The sequence below is a fragment of the Salmo salar genome, chromosome ssa12 (assembly GCF_905237065.1).
Source record: "Salmo salar chromosome ssa12, Ssal_v3.1, whole genome shotgun sequence".
NCBI lineage: Eukaryota > Metazoa > Chordata > Actinopteri > Salmoniformes > Salmonidae > Salmo > Salmo salar.
This window is the reverse complement of record NC_059453.1, coordinates 17151307-17170720: the sequence shown is the minus strand read 5'-3', so window position 1 is coordinate 17170720 and position 19414 is coordinate 17151307. Positions and strand designations below refer to the sequence as shown.

The following is a 19414-nucleotide window of genomic DNA, read 5'->3' as shown; positions in this document are numbered from 1 at the left end:
AGCTAACTCCGGGAGAAAACATCTGCAATAAGAAGTCTACTTCAAACTGGAAGTTGTTCAGAATATTGTGGATTGAGATTTCTGCACATTCTGGAGCATACATTATTTTTGATTGTGCATCCTCGTGCCACTAGATGGCACTTTTGTAATAATGAAGAATAACAATCGATGGGTTAGTTTACCACGGGCAGAAGGCCGTGTGTTGTGATTCTGGATGGCCAGATAGCTAGCAACAATGACAAGAAGCTGCCTTGTGGGGAATCGTATGTGGCTCTTTTCAGCTAGTTATCTAACCAGCAACTGTAATGATGTATTTGAGAGACAAGTGCTCATTGTGCAAATGCATTTATCTTTTCAATAAACATTGGAGATGAAATCTAGTTTCCATGTTGTCAACAATCTAAGCCAACCCAGTGTGTTTTGCCCCATAGTTGCGCACGCATCAGTTTTGTTGCTAAACAACCAACCTTGTAATTTGAGGCGTAAAACAGAGGTATACTGGACCCCCTAAAAACATACCACTTCGATACAGCTACGACTGGAAGTGACTTTTGGTAACAGGTGCAGACATAGCTGGGGGAAGTAGTTTGGGGGCGTCATATTTCCGTTAGGGAACACCTACTCTGTAAAGTGCACCTGTGCAATAACTCAATTCGCCTTCGCACTCCTTCTAAACAATGCAATTTTTGGAAACTTTGACAATGTTAAAGTCTACAAAACTTAGTCCACTCTGTTTGTAACAGTTTATAGTATTGGGAACAGAAAACTGTATTGAGATCAAATGTTTAATCGATGAGAAGATTTGCAGAATGTCTGCCAAAATCCATCTCGTTCCATCTTCTCCCATTGCCGGCCACTGGGCTTTAGTGAGTGGAAACGGCAAACGGATGCTTCACATTTATACACCCGGTGAAATATCTGTTCCTTAATGCTCAAATGTGTTCAGACTGACATGGCTACTCTAGTTGTCATGGTAATGGCAGGTGTGTGCAGGGGCATAGGCTGATTGGTGGTGGTGCCCATTCTTCCTCTCAATCAGAAGTTGTTTTGTAGCATGCAAAGTCTACCCCAGATGCTTTTAATGTTCGATATGAAAGTCTCCCCCAGTTGCTTTGAATGTTTGAAATCTTAGTGTAAGAACACTTTTAAAGCCTCAAAGGATAAGATGATCCAACTTTCAAAATGAGTCCTTTTTGGCTAGCCACAGCATTCAACTAGCTAGCTATGTAGCTGTTTAGCTTGCTAGCACATTCAAACAATTAACAAACTTGTGAGCTACCAGATGTTCTTGTCAAACTGTCAACAGAGTAGCTAGCAAGCAACAATATATGCTAAATCAGTCTGGAAACCACTTAAGGGCATTTGACCTTTCAGACAAGTCACATGGCCAGGAATCAGATTTATGTGATTTCAAATATGGCTTGAAATATCTGATTCCATGTGCTTTTTGTCTGTGCAGACTGCAGGAAAAATATCAGATTTGACTCAGCTATATACATTATTTTTTGTATTTGAGTCAAACGTCAAACTGCCACTCTGGCGTTGCAGTTGGGTTGGGCATAAAACTAGAAAATATTTATTTGACAGGAATAAAATCCGTTCTTCGTTTCAGGCAATATGGCACGTGTTGACTTGACATGATTAAGATAACTACTGTGCAGGTGCATGACAGCAACAGCATTTGACATATCAAAGATATTTAATTTGGGGCTTTCTGCAGAGGCCAAAGCGAATCGGATGACGATCTGATTTCCGGTCAGTTTTGCGCTTACTTGCCAAACAGTACTTGGTTATGATTTGAGCAAGATACATTGATCCCAGATCTGCGTTTACCGGCAACTTCCGTGTACTGGCGACCACGTGTCTATGCGCTGACCAATGGCAACGCTCCTAGTTATAGCTGAACGAAGCCATGTGAGGATCTGTAAAATGGCGGCGCAGTGGCGTAGAAAAGATGAGCATATAATCACCGGCAACACGGACTTTCTGACCGCAAACACATTCAATGAGGTACGGCTTTGATACATACTTTTTCTGCATACATGTGGCCAAATAAAAATTACTTGTACCACTTGTCTTTGGCCTTTTTCATACACGAAAAATAGCAAACCAGCACGCGGTGCCTACACGTGGATGTGAATGTCTAGTAGTAGCTAACTTTAGCTGCGAATCGCATGGTGGAATGGGAAAATAACTGCTGGTGACACAAGTAGCTAACTATGTTGTCTCCGTTATTTCACGATTTAGTTCGGCATTATTTTATTGGCTTTCTGCGAAGTAATACCTGTCTAAGTTGCAGTGACAGTAAATTGAATGTGCTATAATTAATTAAGGAGTCAGCCAAGTTTCTCCTCTACTCGGAAAAAGCGATGTTCTGTCTGCTGCTAACGTTCATAGTTGCTGGACTCGCACACCTTATAAAGACTGGTCGTGTTGGATATGCGGAAGCTGGCAACAATCAATGTCGGTTGGCGTCAATCAAAAGCAAATGATTACATTTACGTCATTTAGCAGACGCTCTTATCCAGAGCGACTTACAACTTAAATAAGATTCAATTGTTGAGTTTATTCTTTCGAATATTCCTCATTCACGTGGCTGTCGATATGCATATTTAGCAACGTGCTGGAACGTACACACTCACTGTCCCATACATATTCAGACAGGGACACATTACTTTTTGTTACATTTACATTTACATTTAAGTCATTTAGCAGACGCTCTTATCCAGAGCGACTTACAAATTGGTGCATTCACCTTATGATATCCAGTGGAACAACCACTTTACAATAGTGCATCTAAATCTTTTAAGGGGGGGTTAGAAGGATTACTTTATCCTATCCTAGGTATTCCTTAAAGAGGTGGGGTTTCAGGTGTCTCCGGAAGGTGGTGATTGACTCCGCTGTCCTGGCGTCGTGAGGGAGCTTGTTCCACCATTGGGGTGCCAGAGCAGCGAACAGTTTTGACTGGGCTGAGCGGGAACTGTGCTTCCTCAGAGGTAGGGGGGCCAGCAGGCCAGAGGTGGATGAACGCAGTGCCCTTGTTTGGGTGTAGGGCCTGATCAGAGCCTGAAGGTATGGAGGTGCCGTTCCCTTCACAGCTCCGTAGGCAATCACCATGGTCTTGTAGCGGATGCGAGCTTCAACTGGAAGCCAGTGGAGAGAGCGGAGGAGCGGGGTGACGTGAGAGAACTTGGGAAGGTTGAACACCAGACGGGCTGCGGCGTTCTGGATGAGTTGTAGGGGTTTAATGGCACAGGCAGGGAGCCCAGCCAACAGCGAGTTGCAGTAATCTAGATGGGAGATGACAAGTGCCTGGATTAGGACCTGCACCGCTTCCTGTGTGAGGCAGGGTCGTACTCTGCGAATGTTGTAGAGCATGAACCTACAGGATCGGGTCACCGCCTTGATGTTAGTGGAGAACGACAGGGTGTTGTCCAGGATCACGCCAAGGTTCTTAGCACTCTGGGAGGAGGACACAAGGGAGTTGTCAACCGTGATGGCGAGATCATGGAACGGGCAGTCCTTCCCCGGGAGGAAGAGCAGCTCCGTCTTGCCGAGGTTCAGCTTGAGCTGGTGATCCGTCATCCACACTGATATGTCTGACAGACATGCAGAGATGCGATTCGCCGCCTGGTTATCAGAAGGGGGAAAGGAGAAGATTAATTGTGTGTCGTCTGCATAGCAATGATAGGAGAGACCATGTGAGGATATGACAGAGCCAAGTGACTTGGTGTATAGCGAGAATAGGAGAGGGCCTAGAACAGAGCCCTGGGGGACACCAGTGGTGAGAGCGCATGGTGCGGAGACAGATTCTCGCCACGCCACCTGGTAGGAGCGACCTGTCAGGTAGGACGCAATCCAAGCGTGGGCCGCGCCGGAGATGCCCAACTCAGAGAGGGTGGAGAGGAGGATCTGATGGTTCACAGTATCAAAGGCAGCAGATAGGTCTAGAAGGATGAGAGCAGAGGAGAGAGAGTTAGCTTTAGCAGTGCGGAGAGCCTCCGTGACACAGAGAAGAGCAGTCTCAGTTGAATGCCCAGTCTTGAAACCTGACTGATTTGGATCAAGAAGGTCATTCTGAGAGAGATAGCAGGAGAGCTGGCCAAGGACGGCACGTTCAAGAGTTTTGGAGAGAAAAGAAAGAAGGGATACTGGTCTGTAGTTGTTGACATCGGAGGGATCGAGTGTAGGTTTTTTCAGAAGGGGTGCAACTCTCGCTCTCTTGAAGACGGAAGGGACGTAGCCAGCGGTCAAGGATGAGTTGATGAGTTGAGTTGATTTTGTAATGTTGGAACTGTTACGGTCCAAGTGTTGGGCATGCTACCTATGTCAACCATGGGCTCATACAGAAGTACATTAATTCCGCTACAATGCACCCTTATTTTACTCGTTTTTATATCATTGCATTTCAATTGCCTTTGCGTACCACCCATTTCAGTAAACATTCTCCATATATAATTCATACCTGTCAACACTGGCCTCACACCCAGGGTCTTGTTTTGCTGAACTAGCTATAGCCGCTCTACTCTTGTGGGAAACATTCATGATAAACAGAGTTGTAGCTAGTGTGATTGTATAGGCCTTACATTGATGTTAATAGGAGTGAGTGTCAGGCACCTAGTAGCCGACAATGGCCTATTTCAACGCTGTCCACGTCTTTGTAGTACTGTACTATCCCGCTCAATTAAAATAATGTATATTTCCTGAGAGGTAATGAGGGATTAGTAGATAGGGACCATATGGGCTCTGGTCCAAAGTAGTGTACTATATAAGGAATAGGGTGCCAGTTGGAACGGGCTCAATAATAAATAAAGGCAAAATAAAAAAATATCGTTACGCCACGCTTTTCTGTTTTCCCCAGTCTGAACATTTTACAATGCTCCCATTGTTACTGTTCGCTGTCGGATCGCATCTCCCACACACTTATTGGTTGGGTGACACTGAGAAAAGAACACTGACTGGAAACTCTCACAAATGGCACCCTACTCCCTATAGTGCACTACTTTTAACCAGAGACCTATGGGCCTTGGTCAAAAGTAGTGCACTGCACTTCATATGTAATAGGATGCCATATGGGATGCAGCTTGTGACTATCACGTTTCTCAAGAAAGATCCATTTGGATCTATAAGCCCTGGTCATAAGTAGTGCACTGCATTTGGGAATAGGGTGTCTTTTGGGACGTAGCACCATAATCATATTATAGACAGACAGTGTCCCAGCAACAACCACCACCACCCCCAGGGAGGGGCCAGTTGTTGTCAAGAAGTGAGCGTGAGGACTAGTGTGCTATGGGCTAACTGTCACTTTTTATGACAAGACAACGCATGTCCTTATGATGCGAGACACTTTGTGCTGCTGTTTTTACACCTCGTTGGATAAATCAAACTGAAGTGTGGTAATGACTGTCTGAACATTTCCCTCCTCCGCCCCTGCCACAGGGCTCTGCTCTTCAACAGTCTGAAAACATGGCATGCACACACACTCATTCTGATGGGAGGAAGCATACAAACGCAGCCTCAACAAACACTGATGACTAGCAGCTTGTTTTATTGTATTCAGACTGCCCTTTGAGTTATGTTGCTCAAGTGTCTTTTAGTAGAAATGTGTTAACTTTCTCAATCTTTCCTTAATTCCCCCCATCCTTCCTCTTTGCCACTTTCTGTAAATACATTAAAGAAGAATGTCAGAAGGGAGGGACTTGACCTTCTCCTCCACTACGGTTGGGAAAGAGACGAGGAGATGGGATGCGGGGAATCACAAAAAGACTTATGATCGAGCAACTGTTTCTGTAGGCTGCGTTTACACAGGAGGCCCAATTCAGATATTTTTGCTTGCTCTTTTGACCAATCAGATCAGATCTTTTTCCAAAAATTGGCCAGCCTATTTGCCTGACTCGTGATTGAACTTGTTCTCCCTTTCTGATCTTGTTGCTTGTTACAGGCTGTCCTGGGTAAAGGGGAAGTCAGTGATCTGGAAATGGACACTCACTCCTGCCTGGACCCTTCCATCCTGGCTATGTTTGAAGACTCCGCCGTAGCTGCAGAGGTCAGTATCAGGACACAATGTTGGCCAACATTTAGATTTACTGGGGCGTATTCATTACGCTGATTCTGTTGTAAAACGTTTCTTAAAAGAAGGCAAACGAAACGGGGAGGGAACTACCTGAATTTGTCCAATAGAAACTCTAATTTTGTTGTTTGCTATCGTTTGGGTCTTAAACGGTTTCCGTAATGAATACGCCCCTGATGTAGACCCTGTTCCCATCCGAGACAGGTTCTACATCAGTGGTTCCCAAACTTCAGGTCGGGCCCCAATCTGGGGTCCCCTGAGAAAATGTGGGATCTTATCAAACAAATGAAGATTTTTTTGAATCTTCAAATGGGTACAGAGTACAACCTTTTAGTGTCAACTAAGGGCCTTTTACACTATTAGAATGCTCTTTCATGTCATTATTATGAGTTGGGACAGCCTGCGGGACCTAAAGCTGAGTAAATATCAACACACAGCGTTAACTAGGGAATATCATGTTTCCAAGTGGTGTCCCCTGCATTTTCTACTGTCAAAGAAAAACTCCTGGTTTACATTAACTTGTCCAATTAGAAACAGAAATGAGAGATGCCATTTGTATTATTTTTAATTCATTCAATTTATTTCAGAAATGAATGCCATTTGTTTTTCAGACTAGGAGCAGACTGGATGAGGAGAGTGAGGCCACGTTGTTGACAGCTCTAACAGAGATACTGGACAGTGTTGACGATGAGACCCTGTCTCCCTTTGACACCCTGCCTGACACTGGGCTCTTCTCTGACCAGAGGCTACGGGACAACTCCCCGGTGGGTAAAACCAAGTCTGGGTCTGTGTGTGTGATTCAGAATCAGTTGAGAATTAAGAGTAACCAGCTGTCCTACTCTGAGACGCTGTGTGAATACAGTCCCAGGTGTTCTTGATTTGATGAGAATCAGGGTTATTGCTTTTATTTTGGTTTTATCTGGAAGTCATGGTGAAAATGGTGTCAGTGGGAGGACGTGATTGTTGTTTTGTAATTACTGTATTTCTCCTGTTTGGTGTGTTTCTCCAGTTGAGGCGGCTGCTGAGTTTAACACGGTCTCCACCTGATAAAGAAGCACTCTTTCGTTCCATAAAGACCCCCTCTTCATCTTCATCCCCCTCTTCCTCTGTTGGAAAGGTAGAAACCTCATCCCTTTCTGTTTTATGGAAGTCCGTGTGTGTGTGTCAGATTAAGATTAGCCGTACTACTACTGGTAATCCCACCCGTTAATCTAGGTTTACAGAGGTAATTTCAATGATAAAAGAACCACCAGAAGAGTGCTCTCCAACCATGTTCCTGGAAGCTATCCTCCTGTAGGTTTTCACTTCAACCCTGTTCCTGGAAGCTATCCTCCTGTAGGTTTTCACTTCAACCATGTTCCTGGAAGCTATCCTCCTGTAGGTTTTCACTTCAACCATGTTCCTGGAAGCTATCCTCCTGTAGGTTTTCACTTCAACCCTGTTCCTGGAAGCTATCCTCCTGTAGGTTTTCACTTCAACCATGTTCCTGGAAGCTATCCTCCTGTAGGTTTTCACTCCAACCATGTTCCTGGAAGCTATCCTCCTGTAGGTTTTCACTTCAACCATGTTCCTGGAAGCTATCCTCCTGTAGGTTTTCACTTCAACCATGTTCCTGGAAGCTATCCTCCTGTAGGTTTTCACTCCAACCATGTTCCTGGAAGCTATCCTCCTGTAGGTTTTCACTTCAACCCTGTTCCTGGAAGCTATCCTCCTGTAGGTTTTCACTTCAACCATGTTCCTGGAAGCTATCCTCCTGTAGGTTTTCACTTCAACCATGTTCCTGGAAGCTATCCTCCTGTAGGTTTTCACTCCAACCATGTTCCTGGAAGCTATCCTCCTGTAGGTTTTCACTTCAACCCTGTTCCTGGAAGCTATCCTCCTGTAGGTTTTCACTTCAACCATGTTCCTGGAAGCTATCCTCCTGTAGGTTTTCACTTCAACCCTGTTCCTGGAAGCTATCCTCCTGTAGGTTTTCACTCCAACCATGTTCCTGGAAGCTATCCTCCTGTAGGTTTTCACTTCAACCCTGTTCCTGGAAGCTATCCTCCTGTAGGTTTTCACTCCAACCATGTTCCTGGAAGCTATCCTCCTGTAGGTTTTCACTCTAACCTTATTTGTAACTAACCTGGGGTGTATTAAGTCTTGCAACGGAAACCGTTTACTGTTTAAGAAGCAAACATAATGAAACTGGGAGGGTCCTACTTGAATTTGTCCAATAGAAGCTCGATGTTATTGCAAAACATTTTTCCATTTGGAGTAAACTGTTTCTGTTGCAGAACAGTCATTTAGCTGTGGCGCTTCGCTTTTTTCCGTCACTGAGTACATTTCAGGTCTGCTGACTGCAAACTTAAACATTGTGAAAATTCTGTGCAACTTCCGGCGCGCGTTTATTGTGGCCACTGAGGCTGTACCAGTGTTACGTTAGTTAGTAGGCTACTGTGGCTATTTGATCATCATGTAGGCCTACCATCAAAAACAATGGAGAAAATGCATCCCATAACATTTGAACATGGAAATAGCTGTTCAGACATTCAGCCTACAGCCAATGTGTGGTGTTCAATATAGGCCTACATCCATGAGACTTTTGGGGGGAAAAACATGTAGGGCTTGACATGAACCTGTTGATCCACTTGTCCTTCATACAAGGAGGTGATTGAAAAATGTTGTTGTTCAATGCAAGAAACCACTTTACAAAATAAAATGCATTGTTATTCCCATACCATTATTACAGAGAATCAGACAAATGATGCTACCCTCTGCCTATTGGCTACTTAGCTTATTCAAGGCCTTCTCAAAATACAACACAAATACAACACTGCCCCTTTAAGACATGCAAATGCTTTTTACCTGACTGGCTTTTCAAAGATGTCTAGAAATACAAACGTTTTGTGCTCTTGTAGGAAGCAACCACTCCCCCCATTGGTAACTACAAATGATCTATAACTGGGCTAATAACTCACTAACTAGCAAAGGATATGAACAAATGTGCACAGGTGGCTACATGCAGCTCTCACTTTGATCTCAAAACAAGCGCATGCTGTCCAGTGGCCATATAGGATCCATATGTGGCAATGGCTATTTTCATATAGGCCTACTGCGGCTCTGATTGGTTATGGTGCACTGGTCTGTGTAGTGGTGCATGTCAATGCAATAGAATCCTACTCCGATGCGTTCTGCCTACAATAAAATCTCTTGCACAGTTAGTTTTGCATACGAAGTCTTGCGTAGTTGGTTTTGTTTCTGTATGTTCACATTGAAAGTAGCTAATGTTGCGTTGATTCTAACACAATTCCCACAGTAGAGGGAAACGTTGATGTGTTAACTAACGGGGAAAACTCTAGAAAGTCAAGTGAAGTTCAATCTCGTGCTTCTCTGCGCGGGCTGATATTTAATCTGTGTGGCAGTGGCGAGCTGGGCCCCCACGCACGCGCGCACCTTAGAGGGAACATTGGCCGTCACGCAAAAAAAATATTTCTGTTGAGGCGCACTTTGAAGATGCTGGAACAGTCAACATTTACTTTTCCTCTGCAAACAAAACGAGTTACGAATCGAAAAATCTGACAACCCCATTGTAGAATTATCTATTTCTATGCAAGATAAATATTCCTCTCGAGGCACATTCAAGTTATGAGTACCATAGGAAGAGCCCTGCACTGGAGTAACTTGTTTGGTTTCAAATAAGAAAAACTGTTAAAAATGTACATTGGTTTTAATGTACTAAATAATAATAAATAAAATGCCTAGCATAATGAATTTGGCATTTGTATGGGATTGGGTTGTGTCATAGTTTGGAAATCATATACAAAGAATATTAGTGTACTACACTATGGGATTGAGTTTGTCATGAAAAATAATATAGAGAATTATATCTTTATTAAAAATAAATAAAAATCGAGAAATAGCCAGCACGATTATGAGCATAGCTAGCTCTGCTGGAGTAACAGTCTTGACGTCATTCTTCTTTACAGGTTGAGACAGTCATTACTGACAGACCCAGGAGGGCTAGGCTAACTCCCAGAGCCCAGGGCTCTTCCACATCCATACAGAGGAGCGATGGAGAGGAGGAGGAAAGGAGTGATACAGAAGAGGAGGAGGGCGGCAAGGTCCACATTCACAGTCCGCCTCGGGGCTTCAATCTGACCAATCAGGACTCGGGAGAACTCTCCCTCGACCAATCAGAAGTGAGAGCGCTGAACTCTGTAGAGAAGGACCATGGCTACTCCTCTACAGTGTCCCTGGTGGACCTGGTGAAACTCATGCACCCCTACTGCCTGAGGGTGTGCCTGGATGAGGAGGGGAAGGACTGGATCGGCACATCCAGGCAGGAGGCCTCCTCCCTGGGGGAATGGAGCGCGGACCAGAGAGTACCCCTTGAGGGCGAGGTGTGGAGGTATACGAAGCCTGGTTCGGAAGAGAGCGACGAGGAAATTGATGTGGACGGATCAGATGACGAGTGTCCCTCGGGAGGAGGGATGAAGAATGAGAAAGGGGGGGATGGAGAACAGGGAAGTAAAGGTGAAGAAGTGAAGCAACTAAAAAGTCTACTTGTGAAGTGGGATGGGCCCAAAGAAGGCCAGAAGACCAAGAACAAAAAAAGAGTGAGCTTCGGACCTGTCCTGGTGACATCCTACGAGCTACCAGAAACAGACGAACTTGACTTAAACGTGCTCCCGGACTTGAGCGAGCTCACCAGCCAAATCCCCATTTTTGACTTCAACACCAAAACAATGACCATTTCCCTCACAACATCCTCTCCAGAGTCTTCAGCAGCATCTTCAAAGGACAACCAACATCCGGTTGAAACTGGCTTACCTGAAAGGACCGGAGATAAGTCGTCGGAGCCTCCACCACAGCAAGGCGAGTCCAAGCCCAGACCGGCCCTCAGTCTTCAGCAGTACCGCCTGCTGCGCCAGCAGAAAAGACTACCCCTGGTGGTGAAACCTGAGAATTACACCACCAAATGGCCCTCTCTACCTGAAACCCCCAAGGAGTTGCCTCCTATACCCTATTTGCAAGGACCTAAATATAATGTTTGGGGACCAACAACCACACATCATTACATAGGAAGTAAAACAGGGGATGATGTCAGTGGATTCAAGCCTATATCTAAGACTAGGACAAAGATTGTCTCTCCTGCTTGTCCCAGTAAACCTGGTAAAGGCATTGGCATCAATGGATCAAAGCCTGTAAGAAGTGGGACTAAGACTTCTCCTGCCAGCTCAGCTTTAAAGCCCAAATGCAGCTCAATGGAAGCTAAATCTGCTAATTATGTTGGTGTATTAAAGCCTATTTGGACTGAGACCATCTCTCCTGCTAGTCCCTTACCAAGTCCCAACCTGAACTCCAACTCAGTGGCGGGTCTGGGCCAGAACAGGACTAGCCCAGAAAAGAGTGCTGTTGCGATCAGTAGCGACCCCCCAAACCCTGTCCTGGTCCCACTACCAGGAACCCGTCCATCTTTGGATGGATTTGATAGGAGCCATGGGACCAACCAAGAGAAGCAGGAACAATCTCTACCTCTGTCCACCACCCAGGAGTCTCCGGCGCCCAAGCCCAAAATGGTGTTCTGCAACCGGGATCCAAGCCTGAAGAGCACCAGTCTCCTCCTTGAGATCCAGCGGAGGTTCTCCACCAAACAACCATTGCGGAAAGCACTTCACACCCAAAACACTGCAGAGACCATGAAACAAGGGCATCAGCCTCGCTCTCTCAGCCCAAGGAAAGGGATTGAGACCGTACCAGAAGGGTCCAAGTTTTCCCCAAGTGCACCAGTAATGGCAAGTCCGTCCTCCAGACCCTCAGTCCATCCACCCACCAATGCTGTTGTTGCTCCTTACCCAGAGATGGAGAGGGCAAAGCGGGTAGCCCTTGGGAACCTCCCCCATGTCCAACTGTCCACCTCTCCAGAGAGTAACACCTGCATACAGACCCCTACCTGCGGCACAGGTAAGCCAGATGAGCCATAACACACACATAAACAATATATTTTGGTGTAGGGTGAAGTTGACTCTGATTTTGGGTCAGTTTATAATTTCACTTACTACAGGTTAAGGTTAGGATTGGGGGAGTGGAATCTGATCCTAGATCTGTACCTAGGGGAAACTACCCTGAGTATGTATTTCTTCAGATAAAGCTAATTAAGCTAGAGCTAAAAGTGGATGATTTGTGATTTAGTTAGATCTGATGTGAAATTAACAAAAATGTATAATTTGTGATTACTTTGATATCCTGTGTCATTCTTTCTAAGACCCATTCAGAAAGAGATTGTCTCCATGTCCAGCGACGGAATCAAAGCTTTAAACATATACTAGATTGACGACTGCTTTTCAGAACGTTTATATATTTTTGTATTTATTTTGTAAGGAGTGGGGCAGTCCCACTCATATTTTTCAGATAGGAAAGATGGAGAGGAAAAAGTGAGGAGAGTTGCTGAAATAGCAGGGGTCTGGACCGGAACCCATGCTGCAGCGGTATATGTGTTCCAGAGGAAGCAGCTTAGAACACTAGACCAGCAGAAAGTTCACCTTGATGAACTGCTACTGTCCCTGCATTCAGAAACTGATTTCTCTTGGTCACGTTGCAGGAATCGAAGCCACAGATCTGACCAGCCTTCTGGAGCGGTTTGAGGAGACACAAGGTGAGTGAGTGATCAGTGGGGTTTTGTTAACTCTCTCCCGTGCTTCTTCCAGCTATACTACGTCCCATCCATTCTGGGATTTGCATTAAGATGTATTGATTTGGTTGATGCATACATCCCAGCTACCCCTGTCCTTGTCATCTTAAACATGGTGATGGAAAAAGGCACAACAGATCCTAAATCAGCACTCCTACTCTAAGATTCAACCCCTGACCTTTCCTCCCTCATGGCTGTGTCTCTTCCCACAGCCAAAGAGGAGACTGAGAGTGAACCTGAAGGCAGTCCAGATAGGAGCCCTGTTAGAGATGAAGAGCTGAGCAACAACACTCAAGGTGAGTTAAAGGAAGGTCCTTTCTATTATGCAGAAGGACTCAGCCTGGAGACTTGCACCCTATTACCTCCTTAGTGCACTACTTTTGTCCAGAGCCATATATGGGCACTGGTCAAAAGTAGTGCACTATAAAGGGAATAGGGCGCCAGTTGGGATGAACCTGTTCTTCGACTTAATTTCTAGTTTAGTCCACACAGTTGCTCAGAGGACTTTGCTGTGGTTATTCTAATGCTTTAGAACAGAACTTCAGTTCATTATCTGGTTTGTTGCTTTCTTTCCAGGGATGCTGACACTGCTGGGTGCCTATCTCCTCAGCACCCAAGAAAAACTCTGTGTTCCAGAACCCGCTAGCTTTCCAGAACTTGTCAACACACTTGAACCCCTCAGAACTCCGGAACCCCTCAGAGCTCCGGAACGTTGCGATACTCAGGAACCTCTCAGCACCCAGAATGTTCTCAGCACTCAGGAACAGGCCCCTGCACAGCCGCGCTGGAAACCGCTTACCCCTGTCGCACCTCAGAGGAAGCAACCGGCAACCCCCAAACCTCTCCCTCCCAAGGCCATCCAAATCATCGACCCCCGTCCTCTACCACCCAAAAAGGCCCACCCCCTCCCCCCAAAGCCCCCTGTCACCCCCCCTGAGTTCCAGACACCAGTATCTTTCTCCTCGGACCATGACTACTGTCTATCTCAGGATCAACCAGGGAGTAATACTACTACGCTATGCAGCAAAAGACAAACGATACTCACCGACCACCAACCAATCACCAACCCCTCCTTAGTGCCTGGCACGCAGAACTCTGGGAAATATTTGCGCCAGCAGCAACCAATGGACTCCAGGACTGTTCCAGAGACAGAACTTCCCTCAGACTCTGCTCCGCCATCTACAGATAGCTCCCCCTTTAGGACGGATGCCATTACTGCAGGGGAGACACAGGAAGAGAGAACCAGCCCCTGCATCCCTTCCCCTCCTTCACCCAGTCCCCCTGCAAGAGGTAGGAGGTCGTCCCGGCGCTATCGGACAAGGTCTTCATGCTCGGACTCTAGCTCTAGGTCCCCTTCTTCATCATCATCTTCCTCATCCTCCTCCTACTCTCGATCCAGGTCTCGCTCTCCACCCCGAAAGAGGTAGGTTAAAGTTCTGTGTGGTGACTGTTATTGCTTTTGAATTGAAGTTGAGGGGAAGGGGGGGGCATGTTAGTGGGTGTGGCCAATGGTAAGGTACTTTTTTTTGCTGTTTTAAACCTAATTTCTGACAGAATAAAAAAATACATTTTTAAAGATAATTTTTTGCAGTTTTACACATTTTGCCATAGCATAAAAACACTTTATAAGGCACCAATCAATGACATGAGATGTTTTGAATTTTAACCTCTCCCTGACTGTACTTTTTATTTTGGTGATTGTTAGTTCTCAAAGATGATCTTCAAAATCTCCATTATATCTTCTACATACTTTACATCTGGTTTTAGTCATTTAAGTTTACAACTTTTTACCACCACAAAATTGATTTTCTTGCTTTAACCCACGTCCTCTCCTTCCTCTTTCTCCAATCCCTCTCCCTCCCCTCCCCATCCCATCCCTCTCCTCCCCATCCCCATACTCTCCTCCCCATCCCTCTCCTCCCCATCCTCCCCATCCCCATCCCTCTCCTCCCCATCCCTCTCCTCCCCATCCTCCCCATCCCTCTCATCCCCATCCCTCTCCCTCCCCATCCCTCCCCATCCCTCTCCTCCCCATCCCCATACTCTCCTCCCCATCCCTCTCCTCCCCATCCCCATACTCTCCTCCCCATCCCTCTCCTCCCCATCCTCCCCATCCCTCTCATCCCCATCCCTCTCATCCCCATCCCTCTCCCTCCCCATCCCTCCCCATCCCTCTCCTCCCCATCCCCATACTCTCCTCCCCATCCCTCTCCTCCCCATCCTCCCCATCCCCATCCCTCTCCTCCCCATCCCTCTCCTCCCCATCCCCGTCCCTCTCCTCCCCATCCCTCTCCTCCCCATCCCCGTCCCTCTCCTCCCCATCCCACATCACTCTCCTCCCCATCCCTCTCCTCCCCATCCCTCTCCTCCCCATCCCTCTCCTCCCTCCCCATCCCTCTCCCTCCTCCCCATCCCTCTCCTCCTCCCCATCCCTCTCCTCCCCATCCCTCTCCTCCCCATCCCTCTCCCTCCTCCCCATCCCTCTCCCTCATCCCCATCCCTCTCCTCCCCATCCCTCTCCCTCATCCCCATCCCTCTCCTCCCCATCCCTCTCCCTCCTCCCCATCCCTCTCCTCCCCATCCCTCTCCCTCATCCCCATCCCTCTCCTCCCCATCCCCCTCCCTCCTCCCCATCCCTCTCCTCCCCATCCCTCTCCCTCATCCCCATCCCTCTCCTCCCCATCCCTCTCCCTCATCCCCATCCCTCTCCCTCCTCCCCCAACAGGTTCTGTCCCAGGCGTTCTGAAAGCAGCTCCTCATCCTCTTGCTCCAGCTCCGTCTCCCGTTCCCCGGTTCCCTGCCGGTACCGGCTCCCCTACCCACAGTCCTGGAACCGCTCTCGGTCCACATCAAAGTCCTGGACTCAGTCTGGTTCCAGATCTAGGTCCAGGTCCCCCACCACACTGGCCTACAGCAGGGCCCAGAGGTGGAGGGACTGCTACAGGTCAGTGATGGCATTAATAAATTTTTTAAATAACTTTTAAAAAAGTATTTTGTAAAAGTTTTTAGGGGTGTGTATTATTAAAGGAGTTCTGAATGATTGTATTAGACTCTGATTAAACTATAGCCACACTGGTCTTCCGTAGTCCATCTCACCTCGCTGTCTCCTCTCCTCTTCCCCAACCTTCAGCTCCAACAACGTCAGGGACTCCAGGAAGCGAAAGAGACAACAAGATATGAGGAATCAAAAACTAAAAGCCATAGTGAGTACTGAGTGGTACATTTACAAACCGTGGTACACCTTGTGTTTTTGCTGTTAACATTTTAGAAATATATTTTTTATACTTTTTAAGATGTTAAATGTAAACGTGCCATTACTTCCTGATTGATTTGGAGACCAAATTGTCGCCTACTGTACTCTTCGGTTCCCACCAGATGGCCAAGCTGCAAATTGAAGATTGGCTATGTCATAAACATTTTTGGAAACCAAAATGAGCTTTTTGGTCTTCAATTTAGGTCAGGAATAAGGTTAGCAGTGTGGTTAGGGTGAAAGTTGGATGAGTTGCGGTGTAACTGCCACGTCCGTTTGCGATATTACAATAACAAAGCTGTTTCAAACAACAAGCACTTTTATTCCCTGATATCACTGCATGTGTGATATAACAGCATGTACTACAATGTATTTCAATTACATTGCTGGAGGCTCATCTCCTGGTCTAAAACAAAACCATAACAGATGGCCTGGGAGAGACCTATGGCACCGTTTCCCCTTTCGCAGATCTCAGCTTTAATGTTTGGGTTTAAAATCGGATTTTAAGAAGATCATTTGTAGAAATTTACAGGGCTTGTGATAGTGACAACCCTTGGTGCGTTGTTTTGTTTGGCCAGGACGAGCGCAGGGTGGTGTACGTGGGCCGCATCCAGAGGACCATGATGCACACGGAGCTGAGAGAACGCTTCTCTCTGTTTGGAGAGGTGGAGGAATGCACCCTGCACTTTAGAGACAGGGGGTGAGTGTTGCTTTCTCTCTGCATCAAAAGAGATGGTCAAAAATCATTAGCATCAGTGTCTTTAAACTTTTTCTTCTCTAGACTTTCTCTGTCCTCTTTCCCCTTCTAGCCCCTTCTGTCCCCCTCACCGCTCCCTCTCTGTCCCCCTCACCGCTCCCTCTCTGTCCCCCTCACATCTCCCTCTCTGTCCCCCTCACCGCTCCCTCTCTGTCCCCCTCACCGCTCCCTCTCTGTCCCCCTCACCGCTCCCTCTCTGTCCCCCTCACATCTCCCTCTCTGTCCCCCTCACATCTCCCTCTCTGTCCCCCTCACATCTCCCTCTCTGTCCCCCTCACATCTCCCTCTCTGTCCCCCTCACATCTCCCTCTCTGTCCCCCTCACATCTCCCTCTCTGTCCCCCTCACATCTCCCTCTCTGTCCCCCTCACATCTCCCTCTCTGTCCCCCTCACCTCTTTCTTTCTCTCCCTCTCTGTCCCCCTCACCTCTCCCTCTCTGTCCCCCTCACATCTCCCTCTCTGTCCCCCTCACCGCTCCCTCTCTGTCCCCCTCACCGCTCCCTCTCTGTCCCCCTCACCGCTCCCTCTCTGTCCCCCTCACATCTCCCTCTCTGTCCCCCTCACATCTCCCTCTCTGTCCCCCTCACATCTCCCTCTCTGTCCCCCTCACATCTCCCTCTCTGTCCCCCTCACATCTCCCTCTCTGTCCCCCTCACATCTCCCTCTCTGTCCCCCTCACCTCTTTCTTTCTCTCCCTCTCTGTCCCCCTCACCTCTTTCTTTCTCTCCCTCTCTGTCCCCCTCACCTCTCCCTCTCTGTCCCCCTCACCTCTCCCTCTCTGTCCCCCTCACCTCTCCCTCTCTGTCCCCCCTCACCTCTCCCTCTCTGTCCCCCCTCACCTCTCCCTCTCTGTCCCCCTCACCTCTCCCTCTCTGTCCCCCTCACCTCTCCCTCTCTGTCCCCCTCACCGCTCCCTCTCTGTCCCCCTCACCTCTCCCTCTCTGTCCCCCTCACCTCTCCCTCTCTGTCCCCCTCACCTCTTTCTTTCTCTCCCTCTCTGTCCCCCTCACCTCTCCCTCTCTGTCCCCCTCACCGCTCCCTCTCTGTCCCCCTCACCTCTCTCTCTGTCCCCCTTCACCTCTCTCTCTCTCCCCCTTAGATATAATCATACTTCATTTCATTTATTGAACACTTATTTCACCAGGTAACTTATTAACTTACCTTTGTCCATGTCAAGTGGTTAGGAAATAACACTTTCTTAACCTGTGTTCTGTTTCCATAGCGACCACTACGGCTTTGTGACGTTCTACAACATGAAAGATGCGTTCGCAGCCATCGAGAACGGCTACAAGCTGAGGAGACCTGATGAGCTGCCCTTTGACCTCTGCTTCGGGGGCAGGCGTCAGTTCTGCAAATCTACGTACGCCGACCTAGGTGAGAACCTTTAAGGGTGGTCCCAAATGGGAAAGAGGGATACCTACTCTGTTGCCTTCAACTGAAATGTGTCTTCCACATTTAACCCAACCCCTCTGAATCAGAGAGGTGTGGGGGGCTGCCTTAATCGACATCCACGTATTCGGCGCCTGGGGAACAGTGGGTTAACTGCCTTGCTCAGTAGCAGAAAAACAGATTTTACCTTGTCAGCTTGGGGATTTGATCCAGCAACCTTTCGGTTACTGGCCCAACGTTCCTAACCACTAGGCTACCTGCCACACAATGGCGCCCTGTGTTTATTATGAATGTATCGGCCTCTCGGACGAAGGCTTTCCCCTTTTGGGAAATAGATGACATGAGTTTATTAAGTCACATGCACAGGGTCGCAGATGTAATTGCAGGGTAAATGTGGTTGAAATCATAGCATATTGGTAACTGAACTGGTTTGTTTCACCAGATTCTAATCGAGAAGAGGAGGACCCCACTCCAGCGAAAAGTAAGGAGGAGGAGCTGGACTTTGACACGCTATTGAAGCAGGCACAGAAAGGCTTGAAGCGGTAGCAGAGTCCTGGAGGAAGAGAGGGAGCCAAGAAAGAAAAAAGGAATGATGGGGAGAAAAGGTCCCAAATGTCGCCCTATTCCCTATAGAGGGCACTAACCTTAGGGCTCTGATCCCAAAGCAGTGCCCTCTATAGAAGGGAATGGGGTGTAATTTGGGACTGAGCCAACAAGTCAGCAAGATTTACCTCAGCTATACACATGTGCATACTTTAACATTATAGAAATGTTGTTTTAACTTGTATTGGTTCACTTTTATCAACTCATCTTATTTTATTTACTGTGCTAGCAAAACTTTGTTGATGCAGTAAAAATATTTTTAAGAAAAAAAATCATATGTTAATTATTAGAATATTGTAAACAAAATATTAAAAAGTTTAAAGGAAGGATCTTTAAATATCTTTGTTTGCACTAATATTGCATTTGCAAGCTTTGCTTTTCTCTCGTCTGTTATAATGTTTAAAAAGTTGAGATTCCCTTAGTCATTTTATTCCCAATTATGAACATGTTCTTTATGAATGAATAAAGACTATTATTGTGTAATACTGAACTAGTGTCCATCCCATTGCCCTGACTGGATGGATCCATGAACTGACAGATGAAGGAATATCTCAAACCCTACACTGTCAGTCTTCTTAAAGTGGAAATGAGTTGCTTAGTAACAGCCAACCTTTGGCTTTGAAGCTCACAATGTAGAAAATAATTAACCTGCCAAACTATACATTTCCAAAA

The 19414-nt window shown here is 46.9% G+C and overlaps 1 protein-coding gene across 1 annotated transcript; it reads left to right on the top strand.

The window, feature by feature from the left end:
- The first annotated feature begins 1880 nt into the window (after nt 1-1880).
- LOC106564355 (peroxisome proliferator-activated receptor gamma coactivator-related protein 1) lies at nt 1881-19232 on the top strand. Its single transcript, XM_014130414.2, has 13 exons — nt 1881-2010; nt 5942-6046; nt 6682-6834; nt 7080-7187; nt 10039-12016; nt 12654-12707; nt 12956-13039; nt 13320-14166; nt 15469-15687; nt 15874-15946; nt 16572-16693; nt 17973-18124; nt 18582-19232. The coding sequence occupies exons 1-13, from the start codon at nt 1930-1932 to the stop codon at nt 18683-18685; spliced, it is 4080 nt and encodes a 1359-aa protein (XP_013985889.2). The 5' UTR covers nt 1881-1929; the 3' UTR covers nt 18686-19232.
- The last annotated feature ends 182 nt before the right edge of the window (nt 19233-19414 follow it).